At 48.0% G+C, this 23,071-nt stretch overlaps 1 protein-coding gene across 1 annotated transcript in view; it reads right to left on the bottom strand.

Moving 5' to 3' along the window:
- The window catches only part of SOS1 (SOS Ras/Rac guanine nucleotide exchange factor 1), a 780,124-nt gene that overhangs the window by 482,937 nt on the left and 274,116 nt on the right, over nt 1-23,071 (bottom strand). Inside the window, exon 7 of the mRNA XM_078649204.1 lies at nt 16,051-16,161. Within this exon, the coding sequence (XP_078505330.1) occupies nt 16,051-16,161 (111 nt within the window). The remainder of the gene's footprint in view (nt 1-16,050; nt 16,162-23,071) is intronic.

The following is a 23,071-nucleotide window of genomic DNA, read 5'->3' as shown; positions in this document are numbered from 1 at the left end:
GGCAACACACACAAAACTGAAAATTACAATTGATTACAGTCGTGTGAGATCACCATTTGCCGAAATTATGGACTTTTGAAATACCACAATATGTGACAAAATCACGGTCATACATGTATTTATGTGCACTCCAATTACAACATATAAGCAAAATGGTGATACAATGACATTGTATAATCTCTCATGCTCATAAAGTTAAATCTCTTAGCATGCGCCCCATGCAATCGGTGGATTACGTAATTTTTAAATTTGACTTCGAAAGTTTCCCCCTCACTGTCGCTGTCTTTTATCGCCCTCCAGGAAAGTTGCCCAGCTTTCTGCCTTCCTTTGGCGACATAGCAGCTGAACTGGCCATTAACCACGCTAAGACTCTCATTATAGGTGATTTTAATTATTGGCCTCAGTCCCAACATGAAAGTGCCCCCTCTAGGGAGTTTACGGACCTTTTAACCAGTTTGAATTTTCTTCAACATGTTCATATTGCTACCCATGATAAGGGTCATATTATTGACCAGCTATGGGCTCTAAACCAGGAAGTTTTAAATTTACAGGTCTCCCCATGTGCTTGGTCAGACCATTTTTTTATCTCCTTTCTGGTACCTAAAGCCCCCTCCACTACACGGTGTCCCATTAAGTGCCCGCTTATTCGGAATTGGGGCAAGGTAGATATCCCCTCACTCTGTCTTTTCACTGGCCTTCACCACCCCCTCCTCACTGGACGAGGCAGGTTTCCCCCTGTCTGTCCATACCCAGGCCGACAGAATCCACACTTGGGATGCAGACGCCCGAGACACCGTTGCCCCCTGAAGAAACTTAGGACCAAGCGCAAGCACGCTGCGCAACGCTGGTTTAGCAAACCATTACTCGATTTGAAGCTATCACTTCGACAAACTGAGCGCAAGTGGAGAGCAGACTACTGTCCATTTAGAAAGCTCACATTCCTTGCAGCACTCAAAGAATATAAGTTGGCCATTCTTGAGGCCAAAACCAAATATATTTCTGAAAAGATGTTGAATTCCACTAATAAGTCTAGGGAGATATTCTCCATTGTTGACGAGTTAGCCAAACCCGATCGGATCACTATGACCCCCTCTTTTTCGCAGTCCCTCTGTGACTCCCTTACTAACTACTTTGTAGAGAAGATTGTCCTAATCAAGGCAAGCATTCCTCTACCTGATGCAGGTTTCCACACAGGCAGTGTTTCTGAAAACACTGCCTCATTTTCAACCTTTCCCCCAATTACACAGGACATGTGTATATCCCTCCTCAGGAAGGTTCACTCTGGCTCCCCTGCTGATTGGTGCCCTGCTCACACTGCCCGCGAAATCTTCCTTAGTCTCCCAGAAGCACCCCTTTCACTGCTCAACAATTCCCTCGCATCGGGGACGGTTCCCAATGCGTTTAAATCTGCTGTTTCACCTATCCTCAAGAAACCCGGGGCAGACCCTCAGGTCTTGAGCAACTTTCGTCCAATATCTTTGCTCCCCTTCCTGGGTAAACTTCTGGAAGCCTATGTAACGGGCTGCCTTGGCTCCTTTGTAGAAAACTCTCAATTTCTAGATCAACATCAGGCTGGTTTTAGACCACGTCACTCCACTGAAGCCGTAATGGTGGCAGTTCATGACGAACTGAGAAAGGGGGTGGACAATAACATCTCTCAAGCCCTGGTGCTCCTTGATTTGTTGGCAGCCTTCGACACCGTTGACCATACCATCCTTCTTCAACGGGTCGAGAGCGCCGGCATAAGGGGCACCGAGCTGTGTTGGCTCACCTCCTTTTTACAGGATCGTGAGCAAGGCGTTCGCTTCGGTCCCTTTACTTCTGATCCCAAAAACTTGACCTGTGGGGTCCCGCAGGGCTCCTCTCTCCCCGTTATTATTTAATCTTTATATTTCCCCTCTTATTTCTAAGCTGCGAGAGCTACCAGGGGTCGTCTTCAACTATGCAGACGACCTCCAGCTCATCTTTGATATTGATCCCTCCCCTGCCTCTATCAGAAAATTCCAGTCCACCATGTCTTTCATCAGTAATTGGATGAACGCAAACCAACTCAAGCTGAACCCGGGAAAGACCGCGATTGTATTGACCGGGCCCTCCGCCAACCCCTGGAGTTCCAACTTTTGGCCGCTCTCGCTGGGCACTGCCCCATGCCCGGAGAGCTCAGTCAAGAATCTTGGAGTCACCATCAGTGAGGACCTGACCATGAAACCACAAATTAAATCGGTGCTCTCAGCTTGTTTTTTCCATCTCCGCCGCATCAGGAAGATCAGCAGGTTCCTCACCCACGAGGCCCTGGTTCAGACCATGCTTGGGCTGGTTATGTCCCGTATTGACTACGGAAATGCGCTTTATGCGGGGATTCCCCTCTATCAATCCCGCCAGCTCCAGCTGATCCAGAACCAAGCGGCTAGGATGGTTTTTCGCCAGCCCAGGACAAGTTCAGCGAGGCCCCTCCTGAAGAGCTTGCACTGGCTCCCAGTGATTCAGCGCTGCCTCTTCAAGATAGGCTGCCTCACTCATCAAGCCCTCGCTCAACAAGGCCCGGCATTTATCTCTTCCCGTCTTGATCGATACATTCCATCTCGAGTCCTTCGTTCCTCGAGCTCCAATCTGTTACTGTCATGTCCGTTCAAACGGAAAAGATTGGGCGGACTGAGATTTTCCTCCCAAGCTCCCCTCTTTTGGAACACTCTGCCCCCAAGGCCTTCGTCTCATTCCTTCCTACCTCAGCTTTAGAAAGGCTCTGAAAACTTGGTTATTTTCTCAAGCCTTCGATTAGTTAGTTTTCTGTTTAGGTCATCAACTAGCAGTTTCTCCTCCGTCATCCAAAGCGCCAAGAAGCCATTGGTGTACGTGCGCTAAATACATTTCTTTTTTCATTTCATTCATTTCAAGTGAATTCAGCATTTCTGCTGTACAAAAAAACACTTTGTATGATTAAATACACTAAACATTTGCTCCCTGTATAATAAAAATCTACTCACATACAGGGAAGACATGATCTGACTTGCTTCTTCGTTCACTCCTAGCATTGCCATCAAGGCAGGGAGGGGTATGAGTGTGTCTCACTTCATGTTTGAAAACTCACTTTTAATTATTAAAGCATGATGTGGTACCAGACAGTCATTTACAGAGTAAATTTCCCGTTGAAATTGCCAAAAACGTTCCCATTAACATGCAGTTTTACTGATAAGGCTGTATAGTGCATAAACAATTTGAAAATTGGGTTTCACCAAATATATTTATCATTTGCACATCACCAAGTGTTTTGATAGTTTTCATCCTATTAAAATATGTTTTCATCACACAGGATTACAGAAAAAGGGCTTTCATAACTACTGAAATATATTTTGAAATGTTTGTACAGTTCACTTATGAGCTATTTAAATGTCACTTGTTAGAATTAAACCTTACACGCTAAAGACTTTAATTTCACACTCTTTGTACAGCAGGTCGGATAGTTCACCTTACAAAATCCTGGAACTCTGCAGACAGAGAAAGAAATGTAATTGTAACAAGATGTAAACTGACTTCTATCCTTTATCTCAATTCACTGGGCAAATGTGACAAGGTAAAAAAAAAAAGATTTAAAGGCATCTTTATTGCTCTTTCACTTTCCGAGTGAACAGAACCCGAATTTGTTGTTAGCTTGCCAGACTGGGTGAGTAGGCCTTAAATATAGCTCGCCCTGACAATGGCGCCGCGGCCAGGGTGACTCACGCTGGAATCTGGGGATCATGGTTCGATTCCCGGCGCCGACGGCAGATTGGCCCAGCACCATGTGACTCTGGGCAATAGTTTGCTTAATCTTCCTGATGGCCCCCAGCGCCTGAAGGCCCTTACGCGTGATTGTTCGGGCTTTACAAATGTGGATAACTATCCGACTCGCCATGATGAGTAGATTTCGCAAAGCCTGAGTAGTAACTACCCGCCTCATGAGGTTCCTTACAATAGAAACCATACTCCCTCCTTGTTGGGACGGGTGTTGGTAAAAGTAACAGACCACCCCAGATGGAAATGGGCAAGAAAGACACTTTATTTCTCAAAACCTTTTTGTTTGGGTGACTGCAGGTGAAGCATGGGTGGACAAATAACTTTAGGTTCACTGACCAGATGTGCTGAAGTGATGGCTACAAGAAAACTGCTTTCAAGGTCAGCAAACAACTGTTCTGGGGAATCAAGAGACCATCCCATCAAAAAAGTAAAGACCGGGGGCGTGGCCAACTGCCGAACATGGTGGCAGCTTGAAGCGGGAGCTCCTCCAGGCAAACCGGCCCACATCAACTATCCGAACTTTAATCCGTCTTTTCGCCCGCTCGAAGGAGCGACAGCGGCTCAGGGACCCGAGCGGCGCCAATTGCTCCGACCCCGGTGGTGAACGGACACCGGGAACTGCTCCAATCTCAGGCGGCAAACTGGGGCCTGCACCTGCCTAGCCGCACCGACCTAAAGTGGCTGGCGGACCCGGGCAGACGTCCATCCTCCTCGGCCCGGGTGCCGTGACACCGGCCGGCCGCTGCTGCACTCTGTCGCGGGGGGTGCCCGAACGCACCATCTATCCAGCGCATACCCCCTGTGTGGCCCGAGGGAGCTATCTGGACTAGAACTGGCCGAAGGCACCATATAGGAGAAGCGCAACTATCAACAGGGGCGGGGGCCTCCCTGGGTCCCGGACGGCGCCATATTGGACATAACGGGCGGCCAGGCGCGCCGTTTTCGCAACAGGGTGGGACAACCTGCATTGGGGGGCCCTGCCGTCTTCCAGCGCTGCTGCAGATCCGAGACTCGCCGCGCATTGGCGGAGGGCCACGTCGGAGCCCCATTCTCCTGGCGTAGAGGAGACATCGAGTGGCGCTTTGTTTGAGTAGAAAGTCCCACGTTGGCGAGGCTGTAGTGGAGCGCGGAGGGAGTCAGGCGCACTCCGCAGGGGGCCCCCCAACGGGAACCCACTGAAGCAACGCAGAAGCAACGCCGAAGCACCGAGTTTGGTGGCGCTACAGTGCACACAGAGAGCAGGGACAGCCGAGCAGTGGACCGCGCTAAAAATCCTCAGTTGGCGGCGTGCTGGTCATCACGACCGCCGGGGCTGCGGCGCGTCTGGGCCCTGTGGGGGATACACAGCGCCCCCTTGAAACTGGTGAAACGCACGATTGGACCGCCCGGGGGAACTGCGCGGCTCGTAGGCCAGGAACTAACCCAGCAGCCGGATACGCATACCTCCATCATCGCCACCGGAACATGGCCGGCAAGGGCACGAGGAGTACGTCGACGCAGGCGAAGCTCGACAAATTTGCGTACAACCAACATGGACAATCCCAGAATGGCGGCCGCCTCTCTGTTGGAGCAACTCCAGAAGCGGGTGGTGCTCCCAAGGTGACCTTGGAAGAAGTTATGAAAACCCTCACCGAGGTCAAAACGACAGTGGGCTCCATCTCTTCCGAGGTCACTCTGCTTCGGGCGGACTTCAAGAAAATGGCGGAGAGGGTGTCACAAGTGGAGGTAGTAACAAAATCGCTCATTGATGACACCTCAGACCTGCAAGTAGCCATGGAGCGCATGGAAAGGGTCACGAAACAGTTACAGGAAAAGCTCGACGATCAGGAAGGGCGCTCCCGAAGAAACAACGTCCGCATCCTAGGCCTGCCGGAATCAGAGGGTAAAGCTGCGAGTTCCTGGTGGAGCGGCCAAGCCAGGCGCCACTCCAAGGCCTGTACTGGCCAGGTTATTCAATTTTAGAGACAGGGACGCAATTCTACAAGCGGCGAGAGTCTCCCCACCTTTAAAAATTCAGAACTCGACTTTGGCATTCTTTCCGGATTACACAGCGGAGGTGGCTAGGCGCAGGAAATCTTTCACGGATGTGAAAAAAGCGCTGCGAGACAGAGGCCTGGCGTACTCTATGCTTTTCCCCGCCAAATTGCGCATTGTGGCCGAGGGAAAATCGTGGTTCTTTGACTCGCCGGAGGTGGCTAGAGAATGGCTTGATGGATGGAGACAGGTGGGCAAACCTCAACGCCCACACAGGGACCGACAGCGCCAACGCAGCGGAGGAACGGAGGACCACCCGTCAAAAAGCCCCGCGAACGAGGAAGGCGCAGCGGCACTGGATTCAGATCTTGAAAGAGACCCACTTGACTCTGGACAACCTGTTAGGGGCTGATTTGACTGGGCTGCATGAGGGACAACATGTTGTAGCCCTTGGGACCTTGATGCTAATGGAGCTGAGTAGGGCGGGCATCGGCCGGTGCCTGTAGGGGTCTCACCAACCCCACGAGCAAGTAAGGTGGACGGGGATGGGATTAAGCACTCTGCCAAGTTGGGGAAGCGGGCGGGTTTTCGTCCGTGGTGCAGGGGAGCAGGGAGGGGGTGGGGGGGGGTAGTTATAATGTTATGGTTATTGTTCTTAGTCATCACCTCTTCAGTATGGGACATGGCCCCACTGCAGGCCGTACACTTCTGGTACCCTAACACAAGTCATTGCATATGTGTTACACTCCGATTCCACGCGCCAATAACACTAATCATGCACCCGCATGGCCCAACAAGCTCGAGACACGCCCGCTGACGGCGGCCCGCCGATGACAGTGGTGTCCCCCTTAAAATTACTCACATGGAATGTTAAAGGCCTAGGGGACAAGATTAAACGGGGTTTGGTCATCCAAACCGTTAAACGTCACGGGCCTGACTTGGTGATGTTGCAGGAAACACACCTAGCTGGGTCTACCTGCAAAGCACTTGATAGACGTGGGTATGCCATGGCGGTACATGCAGAGTTCACTACGGGGTCCAGGGGCACTGGGATACTCCTTAAGAAGAACTCCTCATTTATGGTTGAAAGCCGCAAGATAGACGATCAGGGTCGGTTTGCGGCTCTGTATGGACAGTGGGAAGGGCGGCCCCTCAACGTGGTGTCCGTGTACATCCCCCCGGCGCTGCACTCTACGGCACTGCCGGCATTGGGTCAATTTCTAATTGACCTCCCAGAGGGTGACATGATCATTGGGGGAGACTTCAATGCCATAACAGACCCGCAGTTGGACACCTTTCCCGTAAGGGAACGCCAGAGGGGTACTGCCACGCTTCCTGGTTTTCTGACCGCGCTAGGCCTCACTGATGTTTGGCGTCAATTGAACCCCACAGCGACTCAATACACGCACTACTCCGCTACACACAATAGTCTCTCACGTATTGACTACCTTTTCTTTATGGGGGTGGGACTGGGGTCGGTGGACAAATTGGAGATCCTACCCAGAGGAGTATCTGATCACTCCCCAGTGTCCCTCCACATTACGACTAAAGAAAGGAAACGCGCCAGGCTCTATCCAATATACCCCAGTTACTTACAAATCCCTGGTATTAGAAAGAAACTTAAATTGGCCACATCACACTACTTTACAGAAAATGTAGGCACAGTTTCCTCGCCCTCGGTACTCTGGGAGGCATACAAAACAGTCCTGCGCGGCGCAGCAATAGCGGCTATCACAGGGCACAAACGAGACTCCAGGAGTGAACTTGCTGAATTAGAATTGGCACTGCACGCTGCGAACGCCGCCCACATGTCCGACCCCACCCCTGCTACTGCACATGCGCTACACCTCAGACAACAACAACACTTGGCCCATCTTACAACGGTTACCAAGGGACACTTGGCGAACACCGCACACAGAGTATACGACGTGGGCGATAAAGCCGGGAAGATGTTGGCCTGGTTAGACAAGAGGGGTGGGTGCAACAGAGGTATTCAGAGACTATACACACAGGATGGCCAGCTGCTGACACACCCTGACAGAATAGTCCACACCCTAGCACGCCATTATCAGGATATATACACACCGGTTCGGGCTGTCACAGAACGGGAGGCGTTAGCGTCACTCGACCACATTACTATCCCCACGCTTTCACAAGAAGCGCAACAGGAACTAGACACTGACTTGACGGAAAGTGAAATTCAATTGGCAATACAGTCGTTGCGATCCGGCAAGGCGCTAGGACCTAACGGGATACCCGTGGAATGGTACAAAGCGTCGGCTCCCCTGTTGAGCAAACCCCTGCTAAATATGTATGAAGAGAGTGTAGACAAGGCTGAACTCCCTCTAGACCAGCGCACAGCCACGATAGTCGCCATTCCTAAGCCTGACAAGCCACAGACGCTATGCACCTCGTACCGTCCTATCTCCTTGCTCAACGTAGAAGCAAAAATCCTAGCGAAACTCCTGGCTAGTCGCCTGATCACGCATCTTCACACCCTAATCCACCCCGACCAATCAGGTTTCATGCCGCACAGAAGCACAGCACTGAATCTGCGGAGGGTGCATGGAGTCTTGGCGCGAGCGCATCTCCTCTCGGAACAGGCAGTCATCTTATCCCTGGACGCCAAAATGGCTTTTGATCTGGTGGAATGGGAGTATCTATTTGCGGTCCTTGCCCGTATGGGCTTCGGCCCGAAGTATATAGCGTGGATACGGCTACTGTACAAGTCGCCTATGGCACAAGTGGTGGCGAATGGTCACGTCTCACAGACCTTCCCCCTAGGACGCGGAACCAGACAGGGGTGCCCCCTATCCCCCCTACTCTTTGCGCTGGTATTGGAGCCACTAGCTATTCTGCTCAGAGCGACACCACTGTTTCGGGGCATCGCATGGGAGGGCGGGTGGGAAGATAAAGTATCCCTGTATGCCGACGATATGCTGATTTACATGACCAATCCCAATGAGGGTGTTCCGGCCCTGTTGGCTCTGTGCGATGAGCACGGGAAAGCATCAGGCTACACCCTGAATTGGTCCAAATCTATCCTATTCGTACTTAGGGGCCAGGAGCCGTTATTGCGGGATGACTGCCCCCTGCAGTTAGCGACCGGCTCATTTAAATATCTGGGCATTTTCGTCACCACTAATGCAGCGGACTTCTACACCGCGAACTTGGTGCCGCCTCTGACACGTCTCCGTGCAGACGTTAAATACTGGGCTACCCTGCTGCTAACCCTCCTTGGGCGGGCAGCGTTATATAAAATGATGGCTCTCCCTAGATTTCTCTATGTGTTAGAAAATACCCCTCATGTGGTGGCTCCGCGCTACTTTCAACAAGTTGCTGCACTGGTATCTGCTCTGTTGTGGGGCAATGGTCCAGCCCGTATAGCACATGACAAATTAGTTAAAAGCTGGTATGAAGGCGGGATTGCACTACCTAATCTTCAATTATACTATTGGGCATCCCAACTCAAGGTAATTAATCACTGGATCCACGTCCCGCGGGATGACCCCGCATACAGGGCGGACTGGTCGCAGCTGGGGACGGATGGCATGCTCTCAGTATTGTACAATCACTCCCAGGTTCGGAACTTAATTGGCCTGACGTTACATACGGCAACCCTATGGCATACAGCACAATCTCGACTGGGGTGGAAGGGGAAAATCACTAGAATGACGCCGTTATGGGACGCGAAATCGTTAGGAAACTTAAGGTCCAGTGGGGGCTTCACACGCTGGGATCAAATTGGGATTTCGGTGGTAGGAGACCTTTGGGATAAGGGCTCGGTGGTGGCATTCTCACAGCTACAGCAGCAATATGGTATGGGCCCCAATGAAACATTCCGGTATGTGCAAATCCGACACGCCCTACTACACGCAATTCCGCCTGACACCATACTCCCAGACTCGTCACCACTAGAGGACAGGTTACTGACGGAGTTTATGGAGCAGAAGGCAACCTCTCTTACGTACAAAAAACTGGTTAACAACCTGACAGACCCCACGCAGAAACTTAGAGAGAGGTGGGTTGGGGAACTAGGAGACATGGATGACGAAGAATGGAATGAGGCGCTTGCGTCACCAAGAGAAGTGGGCATCTCGGCTAGATTCAGGTTGGTCCAGCTCAAGATCCTGCACCGCACCTACTACACCAGAACACTTCTACACAAGATACAGAGGGCACCACACCCCTTCTGTCTGAGAGGCTGCGGGGAGGAGGGAACTCTGCTCCACACGCTATGGGATTGCCCATTGATCCAAGAAGTCTGGAGGCAAATTATGCGCACAATCTCCCAAGCCCTTGAGGTGTCGCTCCTGCCTGAACCCCGTAGGTGCCTATTGAACATTTGGGACCCTACTGACCTAAACAGATATGGACAATTGTGGGTCACGTTGGCTGTGACAGTGGCCAAAAGAGACACTGCACAAAAATGGGGTGCTCCAGAATTGCCTACAGTGACTGGCTGGATTAGAAATATGGACCTCCTCATGGTGAAAGAGAGGGCGGTGTACGTATTGCGGGCCTGTCCCCGTAAATGGAACAAGGTATGGTTACCGTGGAATAAATACAGGGGAGAACCGTGTACACCCTTACCGGAGGACGAAGACTCAGAGTCAGAGGAAGAGGATGATTAATGGGGGCGGACTAGTGAATGTAACTCTGATTTGTGGTGGGATGGAGCGAGAACACGATATTACCTTTGGACTACGTCCGGATTATGTGCAGTAAATGACAAACTGTCTGTGAAAGGGTACAACTTTCTATTGTAATGATGACATTAGTTGGGTTTTTGTAGAAGTAAGTTTCTTTTTATTGGTTGAAATTGCTGAGAACCGATTGCTATATCATAAATGGGCAACTTAGGACCTGGATCAGGGTATGGTATGTTGATACGTGAGACTATATACGACACGATTGCGATTATTTCTTTCATATCCATAATAAGAGGATAGACTCAGACGTCAGAATGTAATGGGATGTATCCGTCTCTTTGACAAATGTTTGTAATACTGTGCACCTACTGATCGATAATGATAATGTTAATAACTTCTTTGCCTTCTTGAAAATAAAGTTTTTATAAAAAAAATAAAAAAAAAGTAAAGACCAAATTCAGATCAAACTCCGGCATGACAATGAATGTTGGGGGAAACACAAGTAAGCCCCTTCAAAAACCTTAAAGCAATACGGATTTGAACAAGGATGGCTGGTCAAGAAGACAAATGTAGGCAGGAATATAGCCTCTAACAGTGCCTATTGAACAACCCTGCAGAGTTAAAGAAAGTGAAAAATGCAACACACCAGACAGGTGAACCTTCAAAAGATCTACACGTTGCTCATTGTGTTACACCACAAAACAGTTCCATCATCCTCAGTAGGCTAGTTTTGTGGAGGGGCAACGTCTTAACAATATAACAATGAACAGTCTCTGCAGTAGATGAAAGCAGCTCTTGTGCCCCCCTCCCAATCTGTAGGTCTTAAGATAGAGTCTCTGGTGTTCGAGGTGCAGAACCTGCCAATACTGAAGAGAAGATTAGCTCTGCGAGGTATATGGAGCAGAGGACACAGGGAGAGTTGGGTTGGTGTGTCAACTACAAACTTTTCAGCCAATTAAGGAAGAAAAGATTGACTTTGGCCAAACCCTGGCTTTGCCAGGGTTTAAGATCAATGGGGAAAGTGCGTAATGAAGCAAAAACCTCCACAGAAACTGGAAAGCACAGAACTGTGAGCAACATGCATTTTTGAGAGTGTCAAAGACGTCAATTTGAGGGGTGCCCCACAGGGCGAAGATGTCTTAACCGTGTCCGAGTGGCACAGGCCTTGAAAAATCACAAACAAAAATGTTACCAGACCTACAGGTCTAGTGAGTTGAATAATCTACTCTACTGTTCTTGACCCATAAACTGGTCTCAAATTGTGTGATCTTGGGATAATATTTTCTTTCCCCGAGCTTCCATTCTCTTCATTATTACATAAGAGAGCACCTTCAAATATGTGAGTTCAGCATGACTGCTGTGCAAAAAATATTTTGTTTTATATAGTAGACTAAACTTTTGCTCCACATATAATAAGAATCTAGCCCATATATATGGTGCACATGACACCGGACTTGACTCTTAGTTCACTAACAGCATTATCAGCAGGGCAGTGGCAGGTCATGTTTAGAAACCCTCTTCTTTAATAAATATATCACTGAAGCATGATGTGATAGTGCACTCTTATTTACAGACATCACATTTCCCATTGAAAAGGCAAAAACATTTCGCAATGACTTGCAGGTTTGCTGATAAAATGATATATTGTACAGACGATAATGTGCGGGAATTAGGGTTTCAGCAAATATTCATCATTTGCACATCACCAATAAAGTGTTCTGATTTGTTTTGATCCTATTAAAGTCTCTGTTTCTATCATATTTTATAATTACAGAAAATGTTTTTATCTCCGCTGCTTTATTTGGAAATATTTGTACAGTTCAATTAAAAGTTGGTGTGATAGATTAAAAAAACTGACTTTCTATAGCCTTTCGTTTCACACTTCCTGTATCCCAGCATGATTGTCAGTTTACTTTATAAATTTCTCCAAATTTGCAGTCAGAAAAAGAATTAAACACCAATCTCTAGCATAAAATAAACAGCAATTTTTAAGAAGTTATAATCAGAAATTTGACCTATGTCACTGAACATATAGCAACTGTGACACGATAAAAACAAGATTTACAATAAACCGATATTAAACAAGATTTAAAGTCATCTTTAATGCTCATTCACTTTCTGAATGAGGACAACTCCTTTTCTTTGCCAACTCTAGCTCTCGCACCAGAAAGGGTCATATTAAGTGGGCGAGTAGATGCTTCAAGGCCTGTGCAGACATCATTCGTGATCAACAAGATGATGCTGACTCAGGCTATTGGCTACGGTGTTCAGAGAGTCTGCAAGATGGTTGGCGATCAGTCAGAGCCCCTGCACCTATACCCAAGCACAGTCTCAGGATTTGTCTGCAAAGAAGACGAGACCGTACACCTCACTGCTTGTTGATATTCCACATCAGGGTCATGTTGTCTGTTAAGATCTGGACAGATCAGCTACAAAAGGAGAACAGGAAGGCTTTCAGGGACAGATAATTTGCCCATAACTCCATCAGGCTCATTTTCTGAACCTGCTCTCCTAGCGAACTGTAGGCCGTGATCTACAGTTCCGCCAAATGAAGGGGCGGGGTTGGCAAAAGGACATTCATTGCATCAGGTTCTCCTCTATCGACCACCAGAGAAGTCTGTTTCAGGGTCCTGGGAAATTTCATCAGTGTCTGTGGCAGATTACCCCGTGCTGGAACCACTGCAGACAAAGGCACCAATGGCAAGCCCTCATGTTCAAGCGTGCATGACTAGTAGGGTGCAGGAATCCAGCAGATGAAGATCCATCAGACCTGGAATACAAGTTCTCTTCTGAAATATCGGAATCTTATCTTGAATGTCCAACATCCTCTGAAGGGTTGGGGAGGATCCAAAACCTATTTAGTACTCACCCTCTGAACAAGAGATAGGAAGAAGGCTCTAAGTGCGGCTTGGGTGGGTTGATGGAAAAGCCAAGGTCGAACAGCAGGGATGCTGTGGTCTGAAACCAACTGCAGCAAGCCTGCCTTGAGTAGTCAATCAAAAAGATAAGGGAAAACTGAAAACCAACCTACCTGCACAGATGCCCCGCATCTTGAATATTTACTTGCACTCGTCTGGAGTAATGGCCTCCAAGCCTGCAGTAAGAAAGACTTCTCCCTCCAACTGACTGTTTGTTTCCTTGAAGGAAACTAAGGCAGCTTTCCTGATAATACAGGGGAGTACAAACTGCCTCCCCACGCACCTTCAGACCATCACCTCACTTTCAGAATTCTGAATGGCCCTCAAGACCTGGCTGTTAGAAGAAGCCTCCGTTCCCTGCATGCACCTGGATACCCTATCAAGTGATTATCTGCGCTTTATAAACCCTGATTGATCGATTAAACATAAGAAGAAGGGTTGTTGGACCTGCCTGTCTTTTCTTTTGCTTCTGCACAGCCATGGATATTGGTTTGGATACTGAACAGGCTTAGTGGGCTGAGGCTGGTGAAAGTCAAAGCTCTTTGAAAACCTCCAAATGTACTGAACGGCCTTGTTGTCTTGGGCTGAGAATACCAATCGCAATGACAGGTTTGTAGCCCTTCCTACCTTGAATCTCTCCAGGCATGAGTCAGCTTTATATTCAAGCAGACAAGAGTAATTGAATGGCAGGTCCATCAGACTAGCCTGCACAGCACTGCAGAAGACTGTGGACCTTACCTGTGGAGCCCACGGCCATTAGGTCAACAGTGTCCAGGACTGCTCGAATAATTAGCCTAGAGATGCCTGATAATCTCACACCACCACTGCAAAGTGCTCTTTTAATTAGTCTGGCAGCCAGGCACCACCACGTTAATCATTTCCCATTTCCCATAAAGCATGGGTTCCCCGGAAAGCAGGCATGTGGCATTCAAATACCGTAGGGCTAAACTTCCAGGACGGAAAACAGCTTTCCTACCACCTCCAATTTTTGGGACACCCTGTCGAGGAGAACAGGAGGGAAAGCCTTCAGATTCTGCTAAGTGCAAGAGGAGGCCTGCACCACCAAGCTTTTTAGGTGAGGCATGGTTAGAGAGAAAATCTGTATCGAATGGAGCCGGCCTATCCCAAGGGGCAATGAGTCTGTTCACAGCTGGTCTAAAAGTGAGGCTGTCAAGAGTCACATTGATGGGATCAAGCAAGGCCTCACTGAATAAAAGCCGCAGTTCTAAAGCTGGTAAGGCAGGCTATAGGTACTCAGAAAGTAAGTGGGACCTTGTTTCCACTGCAGGTATGGCTAACTCATGCTGCACCACAGCCTCCCTCAGTATGGCATGGAAAGAGGTTACTTTGGGGGAGGGGGAGGCTGGCCATAATGGGCACTCCATTTCCAGTTCTGAGGATCTGTTGTCTATTGTCGTTCTGTGATGCAAAGTAGTCAGCTGTATCTGACGATATGGAAGCCAGGAATTAGGCCACCTCCATGCTGTCACTGCCATCATGTGGTATCACCTCAGGCATTTCGGTGTGTTCCAAATCTAATCCAAAGGTATGACCTAGGGCTTCCCAACAGTCTTGGCATGATGTGAGATTCCTTGTTATGCCTAACATCTTCAGCCAATCTCGGAGTTTCCCTCCTATATAGCATAAGGATAGGCTTAGTTTTAGTAGGCTCTTGCTGTGGAACGGGCATCGTCATTGGTAACGCCAGTGTTTGTGTTAGTGGTACTGGTATCAACACCAGTGAAGAAAACACTGGTAAGGACATCTCCTAAGCACTGCACAAAGTTGAAAGTTTTGTGTGAAAAATGCTGTAGAAAATATGTAGTCACAAATAGCAGTTCCGGATACACATCAAAGAGGAACCCTAGTCGGCGCGCCATAGTGGCAGTATTTTGTTCCAGTGACTTTTTACGAATGCTGCTACCAGCGCAGAGCTGGCAGTAGTACCACCAACTGGTGTGGGTGAACTACTGCACACTTTCCAGATCAGGCCTTGCACCTGGGGATATTCAAAAGGTGACGGACTTGCAGGTAGAATATCCATAAGAATAAAAAATGTCCTGCCTACCGTTAAGGAAAGTTTATATTGCATCAAGACAGAGGAGATGATTTACCCCCCCCCCCACTGGATTCCGATTGAAAATGTGTATTGTTTTAATACCCACGTAGCTGTTATGAGGAGTGGTGTTATTTTCTAGAAATATGTTTTTAATATTTAAGTGCATTTTTATGCTGTGGCTAATGAGTTTGCTATGTAACTGACAAAGTTCTGGTAGGATTTTTAGGTTTCAGAGATGGAACAAAAGGCACCAGTAGATTTTCCAAATATAATGTAGAAGCTTATGCTAATTGACAAATAAGAAGGTATATGAGTTAAGTCTGTTTCAGCATGCACTGTTGGGCGTATTGGCAATTTGGGGGTCAAATGCTGTCTGTTGTAGTTTTTTTTGTCATACTCATCGACATATGGGACGTGTAGTTTATTGACCGATTTTTTTGGCTGCTAGTGAATGAAGTTAAGAAAGAAAGGCATAATCCTCTCCAGTCCATGTCAGAATAAAAACTTACCAGCTTGAAAATGGTTTTATTTAACGATGGTCAAACCGATTAAAATCTTCACTAGGCTCCCATAGTTAATGAAGCAAGTAACCAAACAGTTTTACAAGGTTGTCTGGGAGGACTCATTTCAAGCTGATGATTCTAAAACGTTAAAATAAAAACACTGAACGTACCTGTAAGTATAGGGCTGCTCCAGGCTTTGATAAATGACTGAGAAAATGGTCATGGAATCCACTACGCAACACTTCTTGTGCATAAGATTCATAAGGATCAAATGCCAATTCCTTAAAAAAAAAAATGGGAAACATGTAACTGAATGAAGAGATAAAAAAAAACACAATTGCAGCACAGCAAGCATTACCTCTCCTCCTGCAACAACAAATAAACCTTTGTAGGATAAAACTTAGTACAACAGTAGAATACATTATCACGGATTTGATTTGTCTAAATTTAAATCTGGACATTACTTAAAAAGCAGCAAAAACATACAAGTCGATAAACATGTTCTACACAGAAAACCAATGCTCTTTATATCTTAATTGATCTTAGAACACACACGTACATCAATGAGGCTTGTATTCGCTCTCTGTCATGGTCACCACGGGGAAAAAAACTCTGAAAGGCACACTTACTCCCGATGCCTTCATCAGGAAAGTACACTACATACTGCCACCTCCGGCACCAGGTCTTTCAATATGCCTTAGATCTATACTTCAAGGAAATCTGAAGTCACGCATTCATAGAGATTCAACATCGTTAGATGGTCTTCTCAGGCAACACTACCCGCAATTTCACCATTTACATTACTGCTTCATAAACATAGCTGTAAACGTATCCTATTTAGCCAGTCCCCAACTCTTTGTAACCTAACTGTAAGCTAGTCTAGCATCCCTCTTCTTAAAGCAGGCCCCTGACCGCTGTGACACATGCAGAGATGAGTGAATTGGTCCAACATACAGGAATGACACTTATTCACAAGACTTCATCATGTTGAACAGCCACCCTGTTAATTACATCATTTTAGATAAAAATGCATTTGTAATGCTCAAGTTCCACTAGGGCACCGTGGTGTTGAATAACAATTGTTTATTGTTACATAGGTGGTATTCATTTTAGTGACCCTGGAACACTGAACGAGTGTACCCGCAGGGATTTAAACCTGTGACCATCATGCCGAACACAAATTTCTGGATTGAACACATTAGTGCAATGAGCCACCAGATCCAATCTCTGATTTGTGGTTCTAAAGCGAAAGAGGCAGGGCGGGGAAAAAAACTATTGACAATGGTCGGTTAAGTGATAATGATTGACGCTTACCCACGCATGGACAGAGTTGGCCAAATGTTTATAATGTTCCAACTGCATAGCGACCCCTGAGATCTTGTGGTTCGTACCTTAGTCGTTGCTAGGCATGTTCACTTTTTGTGGTAATGTGTCCCAACTGTAAACTACTATCCCCAGTTATAGAGACAGATCGCACATGGAACTGCTATTTTAAGTCCTGCTGATGCGTAGAAATATTCCCCAGCCACCCTGTGCAAACGGGGGTGTATGCGTGTGCTGCTGCGCCTCCGAGGGGTGGTTCCCAATGTTTTATATGGTCCACTCTTGTAGTGGATTTGGGGGGGCTTTGACACAACCTGTTTGGGGGGTTGGAGCGGGGGGGGGGGTTGGGAACGTTGCTGAGTTTAATGTTGGTTGGGTGTCAGGTCTTTTCCAATGCTTCCATTCTCACGAATGTCATACATGTACTGGAGGGAGAAAGACAGAAATTGTGTTTGAGCGCTTGGATAGGTACAAATAGTACTCCGTATAATATGCTTACCTGGAATGTGCGGGGCTTAAATGATGGCCGTAAAACTAGACTTGTGCACACATACCTAACACGACATAGCATAGACATCTGTTTTTTGCAAGAAACCCACCCAAATTCACAACCATCCCCACGTCTGAAGCACAGCAGATGGGCGGGTGTCCATTCGGCGATTTATTCCAATTATGCGCGTGGGGTAGCTATACTTCTCCGTAAGGGGTTGGATTGGAGGGAAGGGGAGGTGAAGGTGGACCCCGAAGGACGATACATATTGCTTCGTGGCTTGCTGGGCGGTAAATCTATACTTTTAGTGGCTATATATGGTCCGAATGTTGACTTCCCGGACTTCTTCCGAGAGATCTGGTCCAATATAACGGCTCTAAATTGCAATACCATTATTTGGGGAGGGGACTTTAATGCGGTGCTCAATGACACGCTAGATAGGAGGGGAACGTCGAGACAGTTGCACCCTGCTGCTAGCCAAACCTTACGGGATCTTATGGATGAGGGTCACCTTATCGACATATGAAGACACAGGCACCTTGATACTAGGGAGGGGACATGCATCTCGAGTCATCATTCGGCTTGGTCATGACTAGACTTTTGGCTAGCATCTGCTGATGTTGCTACATGGACTGTGGACACTCGACATCTTGCCCGCTCCCTATCTGACCATGCGCCCTGTTTATTAACGTTGGCCCTTCCGGATCAGCCACCTAGGGCATTCAGTTGACGTCTCCCACAGCACACTCTAATGGATGATTCATTTAGAGAGGAAATAAGAACTGACATTACAGACTACTTTGGCTTGAACACCGGCTCGGTTTCCACACAGGCCACACTGTGGGACGCCTTTAAAGTGGTGATACGCGGCAAATGCATAGCGAGGCAAGCTGGGGTACTCAAGGCCATCAGGGGCACCATAGCGCAGCTGGAGACACAGATTAGAGCCTTAGAACACAAATTTTACGTTGAGGCAAGCCCACAGGTAGCCACTGACCTAAAAACAAAACTGTTGGACTATGCAGAAGAGGCACAGAGAGAGCTTAAGTTCCTGGGGAAATGCGCAGAGGCCCGCAGATACGGGGAAGGTGACTGACCGAGTCGTACGTTAGCCACCATGATACGCAAAACTCGCTCCACGCCCTATGTCCTCACGATCCAGGCAAGTACTGGAGAAACGGTGACGGGGCTGGCAGAGGTCTTAGGGGTCTTCCGGAAATATTACGCTGAACTCTACACAGCCACACAATCCAACTGCCCAGACAATATGTATGAGTTTCTTGACTCGATTGCACTGGTGTGGTTTAACGACGCGCATCGCAGATATATGGATCAGTCGATGACAGCGGAGGATATTAAATTGGTTATCAAAAGCTTGCCACCGAGTAAGGCCCCAGGACCTGATGGCCTTACCACTGCCTTCTATAAAGCGTATGCAGAAGAACTTGCCCCACAACTCCATGCTGTATATGAAGCGGCACCAGAAACCGGAATCTTGCCAGTTTCCATGCGGGAAGCCCTAAGTATAAGTCTTTTAAAACCAGACAAAGATGAAGTGGAGCTAGATTCGTATCGACCGTTGTCGCTCATAAATGTAGACGTAAAAATCTACGCAAAGCTATTGACTCATAGGCTTCAACCACTCCTTCCGATGGTGGCACTGCCGGACCAATCGGGGTTTATACCCGGGAGATCTACGGCACACAATCTTAGAACGATTTTTTCGGTCTACACTACTTGCACCCCAAAGTACATGCCGCCGCGTTTTTTTCAGACGCCACGAAGACGTTCGACTCCCTCGAGTGGCCATATGTTTTTCGTATCCTAGTACACATGGGGTTCAGCCCACTCTTCATACAGCGGATTAAGCTGTGATATACAAAACCACTGGCCAGAATTAGAGTTAACGGATTGATCTCGGAACAATTTCCAATCACTCGTGGTACCAGGCAGGGCTGTCCCCTATAGCCACTGCTGTTTGCCATTGCGATGGAACCACTGGCGGCCCGCATACGCCAACACCACACGGCCAGAGGTATAAGCTTCAGCTCACGCAGTCTACTGGTGTCCATGTATGCCGATGATGTCACCCTATACATTCTAAACCCCTCGTCAAATCTTGACCCCGTTCTAAGAGAATTCATTAAATTTAGTGGACTTTCGGGTACATCAATAAACTGGAAGAAATCAGTTGTATTCCCACTCACGGATTATACCCCCAGAGTCACATCTGAATACCCACTGCGATGGGAGGAAGAGGAGGTCAAATATTTGGGTGGCTGGGTGTGCCGAAATCTGCAGGATATTTGGGCTATGAACTTTGGTAGGGCGATCGATTGGCTGGAGGGAAAGGTGGCGATATGGGCCAAGCTGCCCCTATCGCTAGCTGGAAAGATAGCGCTGGCAAAAATGGTGATACTCCCGAAGTTTCTTTACCGGTTTGTAAATGTGCCTATCCCACTCACCCAGAATTTCTTTAAATGTCTTGGGACCCACTTGCTCTCCTTGATATGGGCTGGGGGGCAGGCACGGGTTTCCTGGGACCTGTTCACTCTGCCACTGCGGCAGTGGGTTCTGGGAGCCCCAGATATGCAGCTCTATGCGTTGTGTCCGCAGGCCCAGTTCCTGCACTTCTGGATGTACTACACACCATATCAGCCGCACATTGCGGTAGAAATGGACGCAGTGGCGCCTACACCCCTGTCAGTTGCGATCTATAAAAAGGCAACAAGCCCTGGCGCGGATGTCGACACTGCAGACACTCTGCGATGGGCATGGAGGGCTCTCGTGAAAAGAGCTCATCTCCCGCTACTATTTGCACCTGCGGTCCCGCTCCGCGGTAACCCACTATTGGCATGCTTGGAGGATACTGGAGGGGTAATTGAGTTTGACGGCATACAAATGGGTACATTTGCTGATCTATACCCGGACGGGACCTTTAGGCCCCCCCCTAGGGGATTGGATGGACAGGAGGTGCCCTTAGGAGAACAATTCATGTACCACAAACTTAAAGCCGCATGCCAGACACTGGAGGAGGATTTCCCTGTAGCCCCACCTACCTTCCAGGTGTTACAAAACATCCTTGCTAAAGCGTCTTCGCGCAAATTGATTACTAGATCATATACGTCGTTGCAAGAACAAACTCAGATTATCCAACCCCAGTCTATGAGCCTTTGGAATACAGAACTAGATCCCCCACTGGATGAGGAACAATGGGACTTCTGCTGTAGGCAGCTACTAGAACTATCCGCAAACTACCGACTGCACCTCATCCACTTTAAATTTTTCCATAGATACTACAGAACCCCTATTAGCCTCCATCGAATGCATCTGCGAGAGGATGAGCGATGCTGGAGATGTGGCTTTGAACCGGCTTCCTTCTTGCATATTGCCTGGTATTGCCCGAAACTGAGGGAGTATTGGGAAGCCATTGCAGAGGCAGTGAACCAAATCATAGGAAGACAAGACGCTCTCACGGAGCCAAAAAAGCGTAAATTGCATGCCCTTCTTTTGCTATATGCTAGGAGACTAATTGCTATGAGATGGGGTAGACGTAAGGTACCTACATTTAAGGGCTGGCTGGCAGATGTAAGCTACGGTCATACTCAACTGGGGCTCTTCTGGGAACTCATGCCCGTGACAGCTAGGCCGTGAGATTTCTAGGAACCCTTTTTGCAGTTGGACAAAGCTCGGGCACAGTCTCCTCCTTCGGAGGGTCTGGAGGAACCTCCTCAGCACTATGTAGACCCTTAATTCATTGCCACAACAGCCACACCTCTCTGGGTGGAACACCTGTGATTCATATGTTTCTAATGATGTTATTGTATTGTGATGTGTCCGTTTGGTGGTCCCCACACTCTAGAGTATATTTCTAGATAAGTGCCTCAACACATGATATTACATATATGTTTTAATGCTTTCTTCCACCCACAGAGATTACGGACTTTAAAGCGTGTGTACATGGAATTGCGGATGCTTACAGACTGTCACCCGTCAATGCTATGATATATCGACCTGACCTGTTATTTGTTCTGTTGTACTCTCTCCCGACATTTGTATACGACTCAACTGCTATAACGTAATAGGTTACGAAATATACGATAATGAATGTTGTGTTTAAAATGCCAATAAAAACAAATTAAAAAAAAACACCACACTCCTTCCACATAGCAGTCAAATATCCTGACATGAAGTTTACACCTCTGTCAGAGACAACCTCCTTTGGAAATCGCACTCTGGAGAAAACTCCAAGTAGGGCCCTTGCCACAACAGGTGCGGTTGTGGTCCTCAGGGGAATAGCTTCTGGATACCTGGTGGAATGATCCACTACCACCAGTATAAATCTGTGCCCAGATGCTGTTTGGGGGTCCATTGGTCCAACAATGTCTATCCCCACTCTCTCAAAGGGTACCCCTACCACAGGTAGTGGTATGAGGGGAGCCTTTGTTGTGCCACCTGATTTGCCACTGGCTTGGCAGGTAACACAGGAGCGACAAAACTCCTTAGTATCTTCTGACATATGGGGCCAGTGAAAGTGAGGGACAAGCCTGTCCCAAGTCTTGTTCTGGCCTAGATGTCCTGCTAAGGGAATATCATGGGCCAAGGTAAGAAGGAAGCCCTAAATTGCAGAGGTATAACCAACTTCCTGGAAGCACCAGGCTTGGGGTCTCTAGCCTCTGAATAAAGGAGCCCATCATCCCAATACACTCTATGGGTACCTTGAGCATTCCCAGCAGCCTCAGCAGCAGCCTGCTGTCTGAGGGGTTCAAGAGAGGAACAAGCTAATTGAGCCTGCCTCAGATCTGCCCTTGAGGGTCCCCCTGTCCCAAGAAACTCACCCTGATCAGGTTCAAGCTCTTCTAGGACAGTTCCCTCTTGGATCACAGAATCATCCTCCTGGGAGGGCTGATCCTCAACCTGAGGCAGGGTGGGAAGGCACTACCTTAACCCTCTTGCTCTTTCTCTTGGGTTGTGTCTGGTCCACAGTTTCAAGATCCAGCACTGGTTCAGGTAAGCACTTTTTGGCCTGTGACCTGGTCACAGCAAGGACATGTGCTGAAATACCTAACATCTCTGCATGAGTCCTATACTCCACTTCTGACCATAATGAGTTTTCTAGATCATTGCCCAAAAGACATTCAACTGGGAGGTCTGCACTTACCACAACTCTTTTGAGGCCAGTTACCCCTCCCCAGGAGAAATTAACAACTCCCACAGTATGGGTAGTAGACACATTGCTAGCATTGGTCACCAGGTAATTATCACCCAATACAATCTGTCCAGGGTCCACAAAGTTAGGTGTCACCATAGTGACACTGGCACATGTGTCCCTGTAGGCCTGAGCCACTTTATCATTTATCAAAGGTGTCTGTCTGTAC

Source organism: Lissotriton helveticus, chromosome 6 (assembly GCF_964261635.1).
Source record: "Lissotriton helveticus chromosome 6, aLisHel1.1, whole genome shotgun sequence".
Classification (NCBI taxonomy): domain Eukaryota; kingdom Metazoa; phylum Chordata; class Amphibia; order Caudata; family Salamandridae; genus Lissotriton; species Lissotriton helveticus.
The sequence above is the reverse complement of the archived record's forward strand: the minus strand, read 5'-3'. Positions and strand labels throughout refer to the sequence as shown.